This window comes from Apteryx mantelli, chromosome 5 (genome assembly GCF_036417845.1).
Source record: "Apteryx mantelli isolate bAptMan1 chromosome 5, bAptMan1.hap1, whole genome shotgun sequence".
Classification (NCBI taxonomy): Eukaryota; Metazoa; Chordata; class Aves; order Apterygiformes; family Apterygidae; genus Apteryx; species Apteryx mantelli.
In genome coordinates, this window is record NC_089982.1 from 35,919,087 (window position 1) to 35,936,661 (window position 17,575).

At 36.1% G+C, this 17,575-nt stretch overlaps 1 protein-coding gene across 6 annotated transcripts in view; it reads left to right on the forward strand.

The window, feature by feature from the left end:
- The window catches only part of ARHGAP10 (Rho GTPase activating protein 10), a 153,755-nt gene that overhangs the window by 88,444 nt on the left and 47,736 nt on the right, over window positions 1-17,575 (forward strand). For all 6 annotated transcript variants that reach the window (XR_001293905.2, XM_013951702.2, XM_013951699.2 and 3 more), the window contains 4 exons: window positions 2,975-3,062; window positions 4,407-4,465; window positions 7,065-7,170; window positions 7,793-7,952. Coding sequence is in view for 5 of the 6 variants with exons in the window: in XM_013951702.2 (XP_013807156.1) it covers window positions 2,975-3,062; window positions 4,407-4,465; window positions 7,065-7,170; window positions 7,793-7,952 (413 nt within the window). In the remaining variant the exon portion in view is untranslated. The remainder of the gene's footprint in view (window positions 1-2,974; window positions 3,063-4,406; window positions 4,466-7,064; window positions 7,171-7,792; window positions 7,953-17,575) is intronic.

The window sequence follows — 17,575 nt, forward strand, 5'->3', positions numbered from 1 at the left end:
ACTAAGTATTATGTAAAGTGAGGTTCAACAATTAAATATACAACTCAGCTTGAAAAAAAGGCAAAGTTAATTTTGCAATTAACTAAGTCTTTGAAGTTGTTTGTAACCAGCATTGTGCTACGGTGGTCTGTTTTTTGGCAGTCAACTTGTTTAAATTTGAGTGACAAAGGCATTTGGTAAATGAAGCACTCATTTTCCCTTGAAATGTAATGTTAAATTAATCTGTGATGTCTCATTGTAAACAGGGATACAGAGTTACGACTTCAAGTATTCTGGGAATCTCTGTCATAAGCAATTCAGGTGCATTGCCAGCTGTCAGGAGGCTCAATTCTTGAAAGGCATCAGGGACCACTTCCTACTTCATCTATGATCTGCATAATAAACCTGGGGTGGTTCATTTCATACAAACTACCTGAGACAGGTCAGCTTTCATCCAGTCCCTTCTTTGTGGTGAAGTGACTGCTGAGGACTTGAAGTTTCTACTGATGAGTTCAATTTTGACTTCGGATACTACCTGGTGTGAAAAATGTCAGGCGTCACATTTTGTAGCAGCAAACTTTGAGAACGTCTACCTTTCTAAAACTAGCAGCTTTCAAAACTATTACACTGAATTCCTTGTTATTTTATATACAGTAAAAGACAGTATGCATACACTTCTACAGTGGCATACTATATATGAAAACAGAGATATTCTACTTCTAACCTAGTTTAGTGAACTGGGCTGTTTTTTATAAACCCTGGCTCCCTTATTGTCAGAAACATTTGCATAAAATTTAGAGCTGATCTGTCAAAAGCTGTTTTGTAAATGTGCATGGTTATTTTTATAGGCGTAAAGTTGCCACTCAATGCACAGTGGCTGCTACAAGAGCAAATAGCATGAAAACTAATAGAATCAATTTAGAAATTCCATTTGAAGTTCCAGTTCACATAACGGCCTGGGATGTTTGAAGTGGAGGGAGAAGTCAAACATAGCTCTGCAGTTTCATGTTTGTTATATATATATGTATATATATATATATATATATATAAAAGGAGTAGGGTGGGGGAAGCTGTGTAAAGTAACTGTAAAACCAAAAGTAAAAACATATCTTTCAATCTTAATGGCTTCTACAGTCAAACTAGGGTTTGTTTGGGATTGGTAGTAGGACCAACTTAAATTTTGTTTTCTTGGCCAAGAGATCATGAAATGTTTCAGCAATACCGTATTTTGAAGAGGCTAGTTTTGCAGGTCAGACGTTTTATTTTTTTCTTCCCCAAATTCGTCACCAGCAATTTTCATATAACCAAGTGCATCCTATGACTGTAAAGGATGAAGAGGTTGTTTGAAAGCCCTGAATATTACACAGTGGTTTAATAACAAAATTGTCATAGATCTCCTTGGTTTCTGATGTGTTGCAGGTTTTATTTCACTAATTCAGTAGAAAGGTTTTCTGCTCAAAAAAGAGAATGTGAACTCAGAAGTCAGCATGCTAAAAAGGGGAGAAAATAGATGTTTTCCTTAGAAAATCTTGAGGAGTTTGGGTGATGGTTGGCTAGTAGGATTTTGGTAGAAAACGTTATCTGACTTGTATTTTAAAATGAGTTTTAAATAATTGATATAATGAGGGAGAATATTCAGTTAGAGAAATAATTGGTTGGCACAGCCTTTACAACAGAATTATTTAGTGCCAGTGAAAGGTCTGCACCTTTAATCAGGGTGCTTAATTTGATTTTTTAAATGTATCTGTCATTTGTCTGACAAGCAAAATAAGAGTTCTGAATTGTAGGAACTGGTCAACATGTGATCTGTGTCGGTTAGCCTTGCTGTAGTTTACTGTAGCAACTGGCAGAAATGCATAGTAGTAGTAGTAATAATATAGGCTCAGGTACTTAAAGTCACAAGGTACATTGGGCTAATTTGGCCGCATACATGTGATCTTCTTGGCTTTTTGAATGGCTTTGAAGCCATTGCTTCCTGTTTTGAGACCTTAAGGCTTTTTTCATTGCAAAAAGTGTCAGTGTGCCATGTTACTTTCTATGTTCTGTCAAAAAATCTTTCCCCTTACCGATCATTCAGACATATGACAGTTCACTTTCATTCATCTTGTTATTAGCCTCCTACCAACTAACCTGATAAAAAACGGGAGGAGTTTTTTTTTAAATTGACAAACTGTCAAGAAAGCAAATATTGTTTTCCTCTTGCCTAAAAGTGATCAAGTAAAGGAAAAAGCCAAGTGATCTTGTAGAGGAAACTTTCTTAGAGAGAGCAGTCCCTTTTCTGCTTTTAAAGCAAAACTTCACACAGTAAAGAGGGTCGTATTGCAATTTATTGGCTTTTCTTCATCAGCATACCAAAATAACTGTTCATAGGCAAACTACAGAAAGGATTAGAAAAGATTTTTCAAGGTAACCTCTATTTTAAATAATGAAATAAGAACAGAAAAAGTTATATTTAGTGGGTTTTTCTTTTTCCTACATTGTTTGTGATCCACATCTACTTTTTTTCTGTGATCAGCTCTTCCCTGAAAACTATCTTTTTTAATGAAAGGTCCTTTTTTAAGGAAAGGAAGTATTTAAGCGACATACCAATTGCTATATAGAATGTTTTACATGAAGGTGATTTTTAACCCTTCAGTAAAGAAAAAATCAGCACTGAGGTACTTTTTAAAAACAGAATACATAAATGTATAAAGAGGTTTGTATATTAAGTCCTGTTAGTATTTTAATAGTAGGAAGGACATGCTACTTCTAAGTTCATGCCAGGAAATACTTAATCATCGAGTTTAATGTGTCCCTCTTCATGGAGGGCTTTTTCTTTTCTTTTCTTTTCTTTTTGAAGATCATTATAACAGTGTTTCTAACTTTGACAAACATTCTGTGATAATTTTGGCTTTGCTTGTTGAAAAGTTCTATATTTGGGACTGATTTAGAATTCCCTTTTTTCATTTCTCCCACCCACTCCCACCCCTGCCGCCCCCTTCTGATTATTTGCTAGATGCAAAAACCTGCAATGAAGTTGATTTGGAAAACTCTGTCGATTGGGAAGTGAAGACAATTACTAGTGCTATGAAGCAGTATCTGCGGTAAGTCTCTCCCCTTCCCTCTCCCCAAGACTATGAATTTCATATTCTAATTCTCCTGTGTTATGTGTTAAGTTGCATTGCTTACTTTTCCTATATTTTGGAACAGAAGTGCTTTTTCGTGCAAATATCATGTTTATTATTTGTCTTAGGGAAAGCAAAGTAAAATAATTCAGCAAAACTAATATGTTGATACAAGATAAACCCCAAAACATTTTTGTATTAGGTATGTAAGTATTTCACTGCTGATTCAGAAAACTGAAGTGTTAGCAAACTTGCTGAGAGTTGTTACTTAAATTCAGGTTAGATTATTACAAGAGTTTTTTTGCCTTTTATATTTTATTATGGTGGAGTGACAGGGGGAAAGGTTATGAAATTTGTAATATTTTTGCCTTGTCCTTCTGGCCCTCACTCTGATGTTCTAGGTGAAACAGTAATAATATTCCGAGTGTTAAGAGTCTTGGATGTGTTCTGTGTTCAAGTGACTTGTCCAATTCCTGATCAAGATATTTTACTAAATTGCCTAAGAATATAGAACTCTTGCGTCTCTCTTGTAGTTTAACACAAATGCAGTATCCTTAATCTTCTGTTTTTATTAAAAGAATTATTACTGTAAGTACTGTCAAGGAACGCTGAAGAGATATCTTCCGGTTATAAAGTCTCTCTTAGGGGAATTTTTAACTCTTAGGAAAGAGTAAAAAAGACGTGCACATAGTAAAGTATTTTCTATCTACAGTATTTCCCATCTGAGTGTTTACTACAATATTTTGTAAGCATCAATAAAGTCAACTTAATAAATGAAGGTTTTAATGCTGACATTTTAACTCTGATATCCATTATTCAATACACTTTTCATTTATGACTGAGGTTTTCAATTTCAGTTTCTCCATTTGAGAAGATTTAGAAGTTTGGTTTACAGATGGTTGCTGTTCAGCAAATTTAACTATTTTAGGCCTTTATTTTTTTTTTCCATCAAGGCATTGAATTGTGACTCTTCATATTTTGAAAACACATATGAGCAATGAATTACATAGTATATGTATACAGTTTTCATCTGTGAAATATCTCAGTGTTGTAACTGGGAAAGGTGCTTATGCTAGATTGGAGGCATCAGTTCACCTCATGGAATGTGAATGGATATATTTAGTCTTATTTTCCTCAGCTTTTCCTCTTGATAACAGGTTTTCCATTTGCACTGGAAATCATTGAAATCCAAGGGCCACCCTGAAAACAGTTTCCTCCAGTGCGAGGATTGCACTACTGAATATTAAAAAGTTTTCCTGCTTAGAATGAATACATATAGAAATGAATACAGATAAATTTACTTATGTCATCCTTGTTTTACAGAAGCCTTCCAGAGCCCCTAATGACGTATGAGTTGCATGGAGAATTCATCGTTCCTGCCAGTAAATGTTTGAGTATAGTTCAAATAGAAATCTTTCTTGATAGTACTGTTGTGTCTCAGGAACACACTGCAAATGCAGTTTAAAAAAAATTGTTCAACCCAGTAAAAATATAGCTATAAGAAATAATGAAAGCTTTAAAAATATGGAAGTTTTAACAGACAGATAAGTTTGTGGCAGACTTAGCATAGTGTGATAATCACTTCTATGTAAAAATTTTTGGCTAGACATTCAGAATATTCTTCCATATTACCTTAATTGTATAAAGATAAACATCCTATAATGGGATTGTGATATTTTTTCTTCCATTTATGAAGAGTATGAAGTTTAGTAAAAGAAAATGTACTAATTCAGGCTCATTAGAATCCTTAAAGCACTGCTGCTTGATCTTTGTTTTCAGTTCCTTGTTAGGTCTGTATTGAGGCTGGCTTGACCATTCCTCATATATCAGTAGAAGAAAGGAAAGTACAGGCCAAATTACACTATGGCTGTTAACATACAGATTTGGAGAAGAGGGAATAGCAGTTGAAGTTCAGCTGTACAGTATCTAATGTGCATGGAATTTTTTGGAAGAGGATGGAGGAAAACTGTATAATAAAATTTTTGGCAAAGTATCAAACAGATATTTAGCTGATTTGCTTTCCAGCCTGTAGCATTTCTGGCAAACTGTGGGAAGTAAAATTAAAATAAACTTTGAGACAATTGCTTTATCTTCTTCGGTTTGCTGTAATGGCTTTACAGAACTGCAGATTATGCTTGCTTATGGTCCTTAATTCAAAATGAGAATTAGCCCATGAAATTCATTGCCCCCAACACATCTTGGAGCCAGCTACTTGAGCAGACTTCAAGATACTTAGCTGGATAGTGAGTCTGCTCTTTTGTATTGGAAAGTTTTAAAGTCATTTCTTGACCTATGAAAGTTTGCCAGCAGTTTCTCACTGTATTTTCCCATCTCTATTTTATAGTCTCCTTCATAAGAGAATTAAAGTGAAGCTACTTATTTTAGTACATTATTCATAAGTAGCAAATATTTTTGTAGAGGCGCTGATTCTGTGTAGTGGGGGAGGGAAATTTAATCAACATTGCAGACTTTGGTTACTGTATCTTTAAAAATAGGTTTCCAGTGTTGTTTCCTGTTTTCCTATGTTGGCTATTTAAAACAACAACAACAACAACAACAATGCAGGGAATAATGAATATCCTTTTCTCTGCAACTCTTGGAGAAGAAAAAAAGATAAAAGGTTCTCTTTCAAACCGTCTTGCTTTAAATGTGTAATTTTAGATTGTAACTATATAAGTATTGACAGCATTTTGTGATTAATTTGCTTAGCCATTCTTTAATTAGGGTTTGTGATTTCACATATACATAAAGTACTCTTGCTTTAAAAAGGCTTAGGTTTTTGCAGCTGTCTGAATTTTGATCAGCTGATTAGAAGCTAAACATTTTGCATTTTCGTGACCTTTTTTTCTTGCAATTGGTCCAGGGGTATTCTCTACGAAAGAATTAAAAAATAAAATAAAATAAAATGAAATTTGTAACACTATGCTCTGAAGAAATATGGGGGTCTTTTATATAAAATATATTTAACAATCAAAGTTAACTTAAAATAAAATGTGATCTGATGAGTGGTCCTGGTATCAAACTACTTGCATTCAGAGTAGGTTCTTAATTTTTCTGTTTATGTACCCAAGTACTACATATTATTATATAGAAGAGAAATACTTCCATTCCTTTCATCGTAAACTACTACTCAGATGTAATTCTGTGACTTAATAGAGCTTTGAGAAATAGGAAGTTGTTTTATATCTAACTTTTAGAAATTCTTGTTTTCATCTGTGTACTACAGAAGCTTACAGTAGCCAAAATTATTCAATTCAACAAACATGCACACACACACATGCACACATGCAAAATAAAAAGCACTTGCTTATTTTTACTTAATTTCTGTACTGTACTAGAGAGGGATGTAGCTGTTATTCAGGAGCTTTACCTTGGTAATCTCACTCAGTAGTTTTATCTTTCCCATGATTACTCTTCTGTGTCTTCAGAGGTCATTAGATTTTCTGAGCATTTTAATCTGCTGTAAGTGTTATCTTACGCAGTTTCCGATGCAAGGTTGCATAGATGCGGTGTTATAAGCTGCATAGTACTAGCAAAACTGAGTTCTAGTGATGAGGACAATCAATGATGCTATAATGTGAAGAAGTACAGTTTTGCTCTGGCTTTTCACAAAGAAAAAACTTCAAGAAGTAACATCTTTCTCACCTTGAAGTATATTTGTCAGCAAATGAGTTTGATGCAGCAGAATAATAACTACATCTGTCAGTTTTCAAATATAGATGAACAGACAAAGGCATCTTTTTGCAGGTGGATTGAAAGATAAGTTCACAAAGTAAGTAAATAAGCAGATAGTTCTAGAACAAGATTACTTGTGAAAACAAAGCGCATATGTTCAATTTTGCTATGTTTGGAGATATGTAAGTGTTGCAGCAGAGTGTGTGCAGTATGTTTCTGTGCAGGGGTGGGAGAAGCTTTGTGTTTCTGTGGATTTTTCTTTTTTTTTTTTTTTTGGAGATAGTTATTTGTTTCTGTGTCCTGTAGAAAGTGGGAGTCCTGAATCTCGAGTTAATGCTGTTCACTTCTTGGTCCATAAACTTCCGGAAAAGAACAAAGAGATGCTGGACATTCTGGTGAAACATTTAGCAAAGTAAGTATCCTGACCTGCTTTATGTTTTGTCAGACTCTTGTCCTACCTTTGCTTAACTATGAAGGGCCTAGTTAAGTGCAGCTGGAGCTGAAGCCCATCATGATGCTGTCATACACAATACCAAGAACCAAACATGCAAAAGCAGACAAGAAGTTTGAGTCATGCTGTGTGTATTTTGGAGGGGAAGGCAGAAATCTAATCCATTAATGAAGCCATATAAGTATTTACTTTAGCAGTCCTGCCAGCAGTTGAGGTTTGATTGAAGTGAGAAAGGGAACATTATACTTTCTTTTTGCAAATTCTGGCAAAGCGAATAGTGGAGATCTGTTAGCAAATTTAGGTTGGTTTCACACTTGCCCTGGTCCAAGCCTAAGTGCATTGTATATACTTAAGTTCAATAAGAGACTGCTTTTGTTTTTAAATTGCCAGTGGAAGAATGGCTTTTCTGTTTTCCAGAATTCAGTATGACTTTATTTGAGGAAACTTTGCACAAAACAAACTTTTAAAACTTGGATTAAGGAAATGTAATGTTTTCATTTGTAAAGTAGACTGCAGTTTCCAACAGTAATGGAAATTTTTCATAATCTATTTCCTGTTTTTTCCTTCAATTCTTTTCAAAAAGTGTTTCAAAGCATGCCAAGAAGAATCTAATGACTGTAGCAAATTTAGGAGTAGTATTTGGACCAACCTTAATGAGGCCACAGGAAGAAACTGTAGCAGCCATCATGGACCTGAAGTTTCAGAATATTGTAGTCGAAATCCTGATAGAAAACCATGAGAAGGTAATGTTTGATGCATCTCCACACTTCTGAACATTGCTTGAAATGATCTGCTAGGCTTACTGTGTAGCCTGAAGTTAAATATCACATTATTAAATTACTTGATTCTAAAGAATATCTTCTGCATATTGTATAGTTTTGGCCATTTATACTTAATAAGCACTCCTGCATGTATGTAAAATGACATTTCAGGATGCATGTTTCCTGGCAGTAGCTTCTGTGTATATAGTATACAAATAGATTTTCATTATCATATTTGCATATGCTCTGTTATCATCAAATGTGATACAGGACGGGAAAAGGGAAAGCCTGGGCTCAGTTTTCAGCTCTTCCATTAAGTAGTTTGACCAAGGTCTCACTGAACTAATTGCTTTGTGCCTTTGTTTTTCTCAGAGTTCACACAGTGGAAAGATGACTTTAACTTACTATGAATTTTATAGGCAAAAAAGCATTATGAGAGAGCTAGATGTTAACATTTCCATGTGTTTCAGCTGTACGTGTGTTATTTTAAGACTTTGCATTTGAGGTAACACTGAAAATGGAAGTTGCTGCTGCTGCTGCCGTGGCAGCTGCCAGTTACTGAGATACCTTACCCAAACAAGGTGCTGCCCAGTGCAGATGTCCAGAATTATCGCTGCATGTTATCTAGACTCTAGAATTAAAAAGAAGAACCAATATGATTTACTGGTCTTGTTGTTTGGCTGGTCATTTGGAAGTCCTTCATGTCCAAGCTGACTTCTGGAACTGGATGTCTGAGATAGTCTGCTTGTTTGTGTCAGGTTCTTCTGTTTTTTTAATTCTTTCTTGACTGGGATACAGGGACAATGGGTAGCATCTCCCTCACTCCCATTCTGAAAAAATTTGCTTTGAAAGAATTCTAGGATGTGCTTCTCCCCCTTCTTCTTTCTTATGCGCTCTGAGCAGTGAAATAGTTATTTCTTTTAAAGGTCAACAGTGTTGAAATTGGCTATCTAAGTCAAGTCTTATCTACTCTAAATAATGTCCTTCACGAGTTTTTCTGACAATGTAATTATGCCACCTCCCTGAATGATGCAGACTAGGCAAAGCTTCTGCTGGTATAGCTGTATCCACACGGTGGATTTTGTTGGCTTAGTTGACTTAGGGTGTATTTTTATACACACATACATGCACACACACATGCACGCAACCCTTTGGCAGATATTGTTCTGCTGGAAAAATATTGTGTTGTAGATATGGCTGAAGTCCTCAGAGATAAATATTCTAAGAGGTGTAAGCTGCTGTTCATTTTGGAGTCTGTAAATGAAGGTAAGCCTTGAAGTAAGCTCATGGTTTTGAGGCTATTGCAATGACTGTACAAATTAAGAAAATAGAGCAAGCAGAGCCAGGGTGTTTTAATGGTATATGGAAGCTGAATTTAGTTCTGTTTATTCAAATCGCTAGATTGCCTCAGTTTAGCACCAGCTTATTGTTGTGCAGCCTTAGTCACTTTTATGTCTTTATAAACTAGACTTCAATTTCCTGTTTGAAACATTAGTTGTAGTGTTTTTTCTTGTTCCTCTGAAAATGTAGAGAAGTGGGGAATGGAAAATACCTCAGAATGATGTTGCAGCATTTTCCACAATTTTTATGCCTTCTTTAGAACTAGGGAGGCTATATTTTTTTTAAAGGAATTTCTGTCATTTCATTTCTAACAGTGAACTCACCATCAGTGGTCTGCCTGCAACGACCTCTCTCCCACGCTAGAGCTGCTTCCAAGATGGAAGGAAGCCCTAAGTGTGACCTCTGCATATTTATAGCAAAGCTGGTGGAGAGGTGTGTATTCAGGCACTGCAGCAATTTTATAGTCAAATTGAATATGTTGCTATTACAAATGAGCTTTCTTCCCTTAGGGCAGACCAAGGAGCTACCACTAAAGGCAGACAGGCTTATTGTCAGTCTAATGTTCATTTTATATTGTTATTTTGAATTTCTATATGTTTCAGGCTTTCTAAGAGTCTTGCATTTGTGTTGTTTTATTTATAATCCTGGTGATGTCCCAGGAAAAGTCACCAGCCGTGGGTATAAAATACTTTCAAATATTTGGTGCAGCCACTAATCTGCCTCTCTGCTAATTATTAGCAACTTTTGGTAATAGAAGCTAAATCTGGAATTGTTCAAGTGTGATGGAGTCAAGATGGAGGTGTACTGACAGAAATTTGAAGCAACACTTAGCACTTCCTGCCTATCTAATTTATAGCTTTGGCAGGCTGTGGAGAGGCATCTCTTTTCCTCTGTAGCAAATGAAATGACTAACAAACTTCCAAACTGTAGAAGCAATAGCAATTGTCATTTCCAGTCTGAATACAGTAATTTGATTAGCAAAATGGTAAAAATTGTTATGATTCCTCAAACTCTCTTTAAATTCCATTAACATTTATAATGCCTTGTTGCGTGGACAGCTTTACTGAAGGAGCTCCACAATTCATTTTTAGTAGGAGGCATAATTAATTGGGTTACTAACTTTGAAATCCTGGTGCAGTAACTCCACTATTATCACTCTGCTGAGTCCTAATTAGAGAACTTCTATGCAATTTGTGTGTGGAAAAACTGGATCTGGGGACCTGCCCTGGGATAAGAATATCTTGCTTAATGCAGAAGTTGTTTTTTTAAGCTTTGTTGATAAGCACATTATTTCCTGCTAGCTAGAAACCAGTCAGTGCAACTTTCACCTTGTTTACAGACTGCATAGGTATTTCCAAACCATGGCTGGAAACCACTTATGGTAGGTTGAAGAGGAGATACTTTACAAATATCAGACCACTGATGAGGCTGAATGCCAGGAGCTAAGACCGTTCAGCCTGATGGATCATTTAACTGGCTTTACAATTGTGCCATGATTAAGACTAGAAGTGGTATAGCAGAGCATCAAGAAAGTGTTTATTTAGCTTTTCTTCTTGTCAGTTAATAGATAAGCCTTTCTCAAGTAGAGAGTATTTCTCAATGTCCAGCCAGATGAGCTGCAGAAGCAGATCTCTACTTTGAATGAAAAGGGAAAAATAGACCCAAGCTGAGACAATCTTTTGCCCAGGATTCTCAGAACCAACAGTTGTTGAAGGGAGGCAACTTCCCAACCCATCCAGCGAAAAATAGACCTGTGAATCGTCTTGCTTGCTTCTGCCACATGGCTCTAGGGCATGTGCAGCTGTGATATTCAAAGGACTTTGTAGTTTTGCCTGGAATTGCTATGTTTTGTGCCAACTGGCTGTGTGCACCAGCCCTCCTGTTGCCCTTCTCTTTGAAATTTTTTTAATGTCAGTGTCATTTCATGCTTGTTTGTCTGTCTTGTCCTTTTCTACCTTGTCATGTCTGTCTGGTCTCCCTTGATTTCCGTGTCCCATATCCTTCCCTTCACTAAAAAAGCATCAAGGGATTCATGCCTATCATCATTGCGTTCATTTGCTCTGAAGCTAAACCCTTTCTTGGTACTCCTTTTCGGAGATAACGAACTCAGGGGCTGACTACTGCTGTGTTAGTACAATGCCTGGAACAATCTTTGCTTGTTCTTTAGGTAATCTTGTGATGAATAAGGATAGTCAACTTGGGCAAAAAAAAAAGGTGTTACCTTCTCTTTCCCTCCCGCTGCCTCCCACCAAATGGTTTGAAGGACAGAAATTTATTTTTCTTCTCAAGGATTTCACAGACTGGGAATCTCTGACATCTCAGCACTTCTGGTCTTGTTATCTGAGTTGCACTAAGGAAGAATGGCGGTACACTCCACGATGACATGAAGAGCATGCATATGTTCTTCTTGCTGTTCTTTATAATGTTTTGGCGTCTCATTGGAATGAATGTCACCATTCAAAGGGGTTATTTATTTGTCATTTAGAGATGCCTCAATGGTAATGTGAGCCATTTTGGTTTCTCAGTTCCCTGAACATTATTTTAAGAGGAAAAAGAACAGGATAAAAAAAGAAGACTAAGAAATGGAAAAAAGATGAGGGAGGAGGTTGGAAAAAAAAAAAATCTTAGTGGGGCTGGAATATGTAAACCAGCATATGGGGGAGGAGAGAATAGTGAGTACAAATAGTAAGACTGCAAAAATGGAAAGGAGATGAAAATTACAGTAAAAGAAAGTTGGGAGAAGAAAAGAGAAAGTCCAGATAGAAGTCCCTTAAGGCAATTAGGAAGCCAGAGTCTGCTGAAAGGGAATGGTCATAATAGAAGATACTTTTTTCTAGCATTCAGACAACCTGTAGGCAAAATTATCTCAAAGATGTTCATTCTGAAAAAGTGTACTACTTCCTATATAAAGAACAAAGACTGTCTTCACTTGTTTTCTTTGTTCATCTTTTCAGAAAGGGCAAGAATTTTACATACTTGAGACAAAATATATCTTTGTTTTAGCTTTGTGTTTTGTTCATAACTTAGTCATACGGAGAAATTTTTCAATGTTTTAGTTTCTTGTTCTTTAAGTAGGCACTTTTATAAGATTTTTTTTAACTAAAGAGAAAAATTTTATACTACTGAGCTCTTAAGCCAATATCAGCTTCATGTGTTACTATACTTAAAAATCTTTAGTCTTAAAACAGATCACAATATATAATACTTACAATATTAATGATACAGATGGGAGAACCAGAAGCAGGTGAATTCAGTTGTTCATTTGAGAGTATGAAGTGGTACTGTCAGCTATGGGCCATGAGTCTCCACTTAGTAACCACTGTATGTTTAAAGGAGTTCTGTTGCAGGCAAATCCTTAAGAACTTTTAGGGCATAGTGGTGCTGCCATCATTTAAATTAAGACCATTTTTTGACAACACACCAGATCATTTAAAGTGCAGGTAAAGGGACATATGAGAAATACTAAAAAGGGCTTATTTCAACTTTCCTGTTGCTTTGCCTTTGACTGCAACAGGGGACCAAGAAGCAATGCATTGCAGTTGTGGTGGTTTGCTGTGGTGTAGCAATTTGAAACATCCCCAAGCCGAATGTTTCTCAAGTCAACAAGACTTGGGAATAAGTATACACTAGGACGTCTTCAGTAAGGCAGAGTTTGGAAAGCAACACACGAGCCTCAGTTTGGGAAGGCATTCAGCCTGTGCTTAAGTTTAAGCACATAACTAATCAGAAGTGTCACTGAAATTACTCTTGGACTTAATTCAAAGTACATGCCTTAATGCTTAGCTGTCTCTAAAGAAAAAAAAGCAGCAGGCACAAAAAGGAACTCCATCATGTTTCCTGGTGGAAGTCACAGCAGCTCTTTCGTTCCAATATAGCATGTGCAAACCCTTTCTCTGCTCTGTGGTTTGCAGAGAGCTCTTCCACATGAGAGAGATGCATGATGTTGTAACTGACTACAAATCTTTGTTTCATTTAAAAGACTACTATTTTCTAAATCTTGATTTAGTTTATGGCCTAGTAAGAAGGCTGTGTGCCAAATCTCCGTGCATGTTTATGATTGCCACTGATGACATTAAAAGGAGCTGCTTCTGAATCAATACCTGGATTGGTATGGCCATCAGACTGCTCCAAAAGAAGCAAAACATCTACTGTGAGTCACCATATTAGATTAAAAAAGAGAAGAAATACAAAAGCCATACTCAGAGATAAAAAGCAGTCTGCTAAAATGCTGCACTATAAATACATGGCACATGTACAAGTACGTGGGCACACATTACTGCCTTCTTGATGGGAACTTCCCTCAACTTCATATGAAGTTCCTGAGTGATACAGACCTCATCTTTAAAGTGCAGCATAGACAATGTCTCTAAGCATGTAAATAGAAGTGATGATAAGGGAGTGGAATTCAGATGGCTATTTCTTTCAGTCTGGATGGTCATAGCACTGTGCTTGCATGGAGAAGCCAAAAGAGAAGCCCTTATGGAGAATGCTAAAATAGGTGTTCTAAATAAAATTTTGTTAGTGAAAGAAAAGTATTCTGTGAAACACTTTAGGACATGGGGAGGGGAGTAATTTTTGAAGAGTTTAAAAAGTGAATTCTTATGCAGAAGCAGTGTGACCTAAGAGTTATACTTTATTGCAGCTTCCTATGGTAAGTGAAGCATTGAATTTAAAAACTCTGTTTTTCTTTTTGCTTTATATTGGCTAAGCTGATGTGAATGGCATCCTGCCTGATTGCTGCCAATGACAGAGCACTGAGTAATAGTGCAAGATGGGCTCGTTTTTTTGTCTGCCCTCATCAGAATTCTAGTGAGCTTTTGCCCTACCAAAGAGGTTAGTGTATTTCAATCCATTTTAACAGATTTTAAAATAAATATGATGTGGCAGTCATCTGATAATCCTTTATTTCCAATATTTTTGTGTGCAGGCCACTTACACTAATGAAGCATCAGTACTTTATTGCAGTAGATGCTGGACATGTACATGAAGAATATATTCTTTGCCCCCAAAACCTTACAGTCATAACATAAGATAAGAAATGGATTTTAACAAAAACAAAGAGCAGAAAATATTGTACAAAGCAAGGAATGATATAAATCCTTATAATGGCAGCAGGGAAATTACTGCAGGAGGAAAATATTGGCAAGGCTGTATGATAAAGTTGGAATAGTGTCACTTCCAAAGACATTGACATTCATTCTGATGGTTTGTGCAATGACAACATGATAGCGGGTCAAATGTACTTTTTAATCTCAAAGTATAATTATTCAGAGTCCTGTTGATTAATTTTGGAGAAATCTAGATGTGAAAATAATATATACACATATATATATATATTTTTAGAAAAAAATAAAATTTCCATTAAAATTTGAGGGGAGATCATGTTCATTTATGTCTGCTCATGATCTTTTTGCTGGCCCCCAACTTATGTTCTTAAGTGCTGCCTTTTATCTTCTCAGGACTTCTCACGCTCTTTGCAAGAGAAAATACATGCAAACATTCTCCTTCTGCTTTATTTTCCCTTTAGTAACTAACAACATATATTATGTTTTAGAAAGTCAGGTAATTGAACTGAGTATTTCATCTTTTTATTTAAAGGGCTTTTTTTGTCCCTTTAAGTATTTCTTGTAACTATACAAGGTACACAAAGCCATTATGTGAAGGTATATTAGGGAAGGACAACCTTTTTATAAAATACTCTCCTTGGTGTGGGTTACAGTAGGTGAGCATAGAAGAGAAGGTGAATCTGCTGTTTCTGCTCATGTGGTGGACAAATGTGTGGTATTTCAAGCCTAGTGTGTTGTTAACTCTCTCATTTCCTTCAATGAATAAAATGGGTTGGTTGATAGCAGTGAACAGGCTGCTATCAGGAGCATTCTTCTCATGAATTGTTAAAAGGTAAAATGAGACGTGATACAGGGAAGTTGCAGTCTTCGTACCAGGAGTGCTACTTTTAGAAAACGCTGAGTCAACAAACTCATAATTCGCAAGTGATCAAAGGACACACGTTTTAACCTTGGTATGTTTTTTTGTTCATCCTTTCACTGCTGTCCTCCGGACTGTAATCTCTTGTTTTACAGGGTATGTTTAGTTTCTTCATTAAAGCTCAAACATGAACTATGTGGTTCAAGGTAGTCAGGCCAAATGAGTCGTTTTAAGAATTTACATACATCAGGTATGCCTACAAATGTCCTCAGTTCTTTTCTCGCTCTAGCAGTTTGTCTTCCAGTGCCTTTTGTATTAAGAGGGGCCAGATAGGAGGTGTTACAATTTTACTATGAAGTTGAGACCTATAGTGTCCACAAGTTCCTCAAAGTAATGTTTCATTTGGTTATGGTAGCCAGGCTGCCAGGCAGATTGTCTCATAAATGACATCTTTGCAGCAAAGAGAAGGCTGGCTGGAAACTTCTTTTTTTTAGAGTTTTGTGGGTTGTCCTTTGGCTCTTGGCCAAGGATGTTTCCTGTTTCTAGTTTTGACTTTTATCCAGTTACTTTTCAGGCTGCATACTCTGTTGTGCTGTAACTAAATAGTGTGTGCCAGGCAACATCAAGAGCATTATTGATGCTTGCTTGTTGGTGGCCCTCTAGAGGTTTAGCTTCAGGCATCCCTCAAATCTTTTTTGATTTTTTTTTTTTTTTTTTTTTGCAAATATAATGATTGTGAATACTGTATAAAGGTGTTTTATGGTTTGTAGTGAAATTCAAGCCTCAAAATCCAAACCCTCAGAAAATCTGCATCTCATGCAATCTCACAGAAGCCAGTGCACAGCAAACCATATTTAATAGCATGTGGCTGCCGAAGCACAAAACTTGGGAGATCTACTTTGAGTCAGGTACACCTGTGTTGGAGTGGACACAGTGGTAGCCTTGGGGAGGTAAGTTACTTCAGAATTCTAGTAAAGTTGTTGATGATTTTTATTGAAGACTTTGGAAAACTTTTTTGAAAATATTTTGCATGGTTTGTGGAAATAACCAGCTTTATCTCCTTACATGCACTGAACACAGTTTCTGTTTAGATGTCAATAATTTCTAGTGTATGTATTTTATATCTATTGATTTGTGTGTATGAGAACTGGAAGGAGAAACAGATCATGTTGACCAAAACCAGAAATGAAATAGGCTGATCTATCACTGTCCATAATAAATTAAAATGCAAAAAGTCAAAACCCACATTTTCTGAAGAATATTACTTCACATATTAAAGATTTCAATAATGTTTAGTTTAGAACTTTCCTGAAATGATTATAATCAATACAAAAATCAATTTTGAAATAAAACTTTTGGCCTCTCCTTCTAGAAGCTAATCTTTGCAGTTTCTGTTATGATTAAACTTTTAATTTTTCAGTAGCTCCTGTTAGGTTCTGCAATCTTTCCAGTTAAAAAATCTAGAGCTGTACATCATATTGAATGTGTTTCTTACTGTTAAAAATATGGACTATAATTAGAATATTAATGGCAGAGCTGCCCCTTTTATGGCAATGTATTTTAAGATGTATAGAATTTGACATCCTTGTTTTCACCTTGCACTTCCTGAAATGCTTATATCCACAGTAAAATTACAACTTGCCATAAATGGTATTGTTGCTTTATGTTTGCGGACAATGGCACAAGGCATGGCACAGCCACTGTCTTCATTACCCTAAGAGATAAAATGCTTATGAATTCTAACAGGGTAAGAACACTTTGTGAACCGCTAAAACAGTTGGCCTCTTCTTCTGAGCAGTTTTGTCTCTAATATATATTTTTTGTTTTTGTAGAGGTTGCTGGATGTAAGCTGAATTGAATTTCCATTACACTGAAAAAAAACTAAGTCAAGAAAAGACCATAGTGGTGATAAGTTTATCTTATGATGTCCCATTAGCTGCTAGACCACCAGATCTTAAATTACTTTATATTATAGCCAATTACCATGGAAATGCGAGGAGTACAATAGCCATAAGATGTATGAGGGCGGGGCAGTGTATGTGGCCCAAGTGGACAGTGTTTTATATAGTTCAATAAACATCAGCTGAAGTGTGTGTTTGTGTCTGCGTGTGTGTTTTATTTACCAACTGCAATTCAAATATATATTGAGGGGAAGTTACCCAGATAAAAGCCTGTACTAATGTTCTTCCTGTCTTGAGAAATACTGTCCTCTAAAAATACTACTGTAGTAGAGGTGGTTATACTAGTAGCAGAATTTCATAGGGTTCAAAATGACCTTGGAGTTCTTTTTGCAGTAGATTGTAGATAGAGTCATCCTTTTGCAGTAGATAGCAACCTCT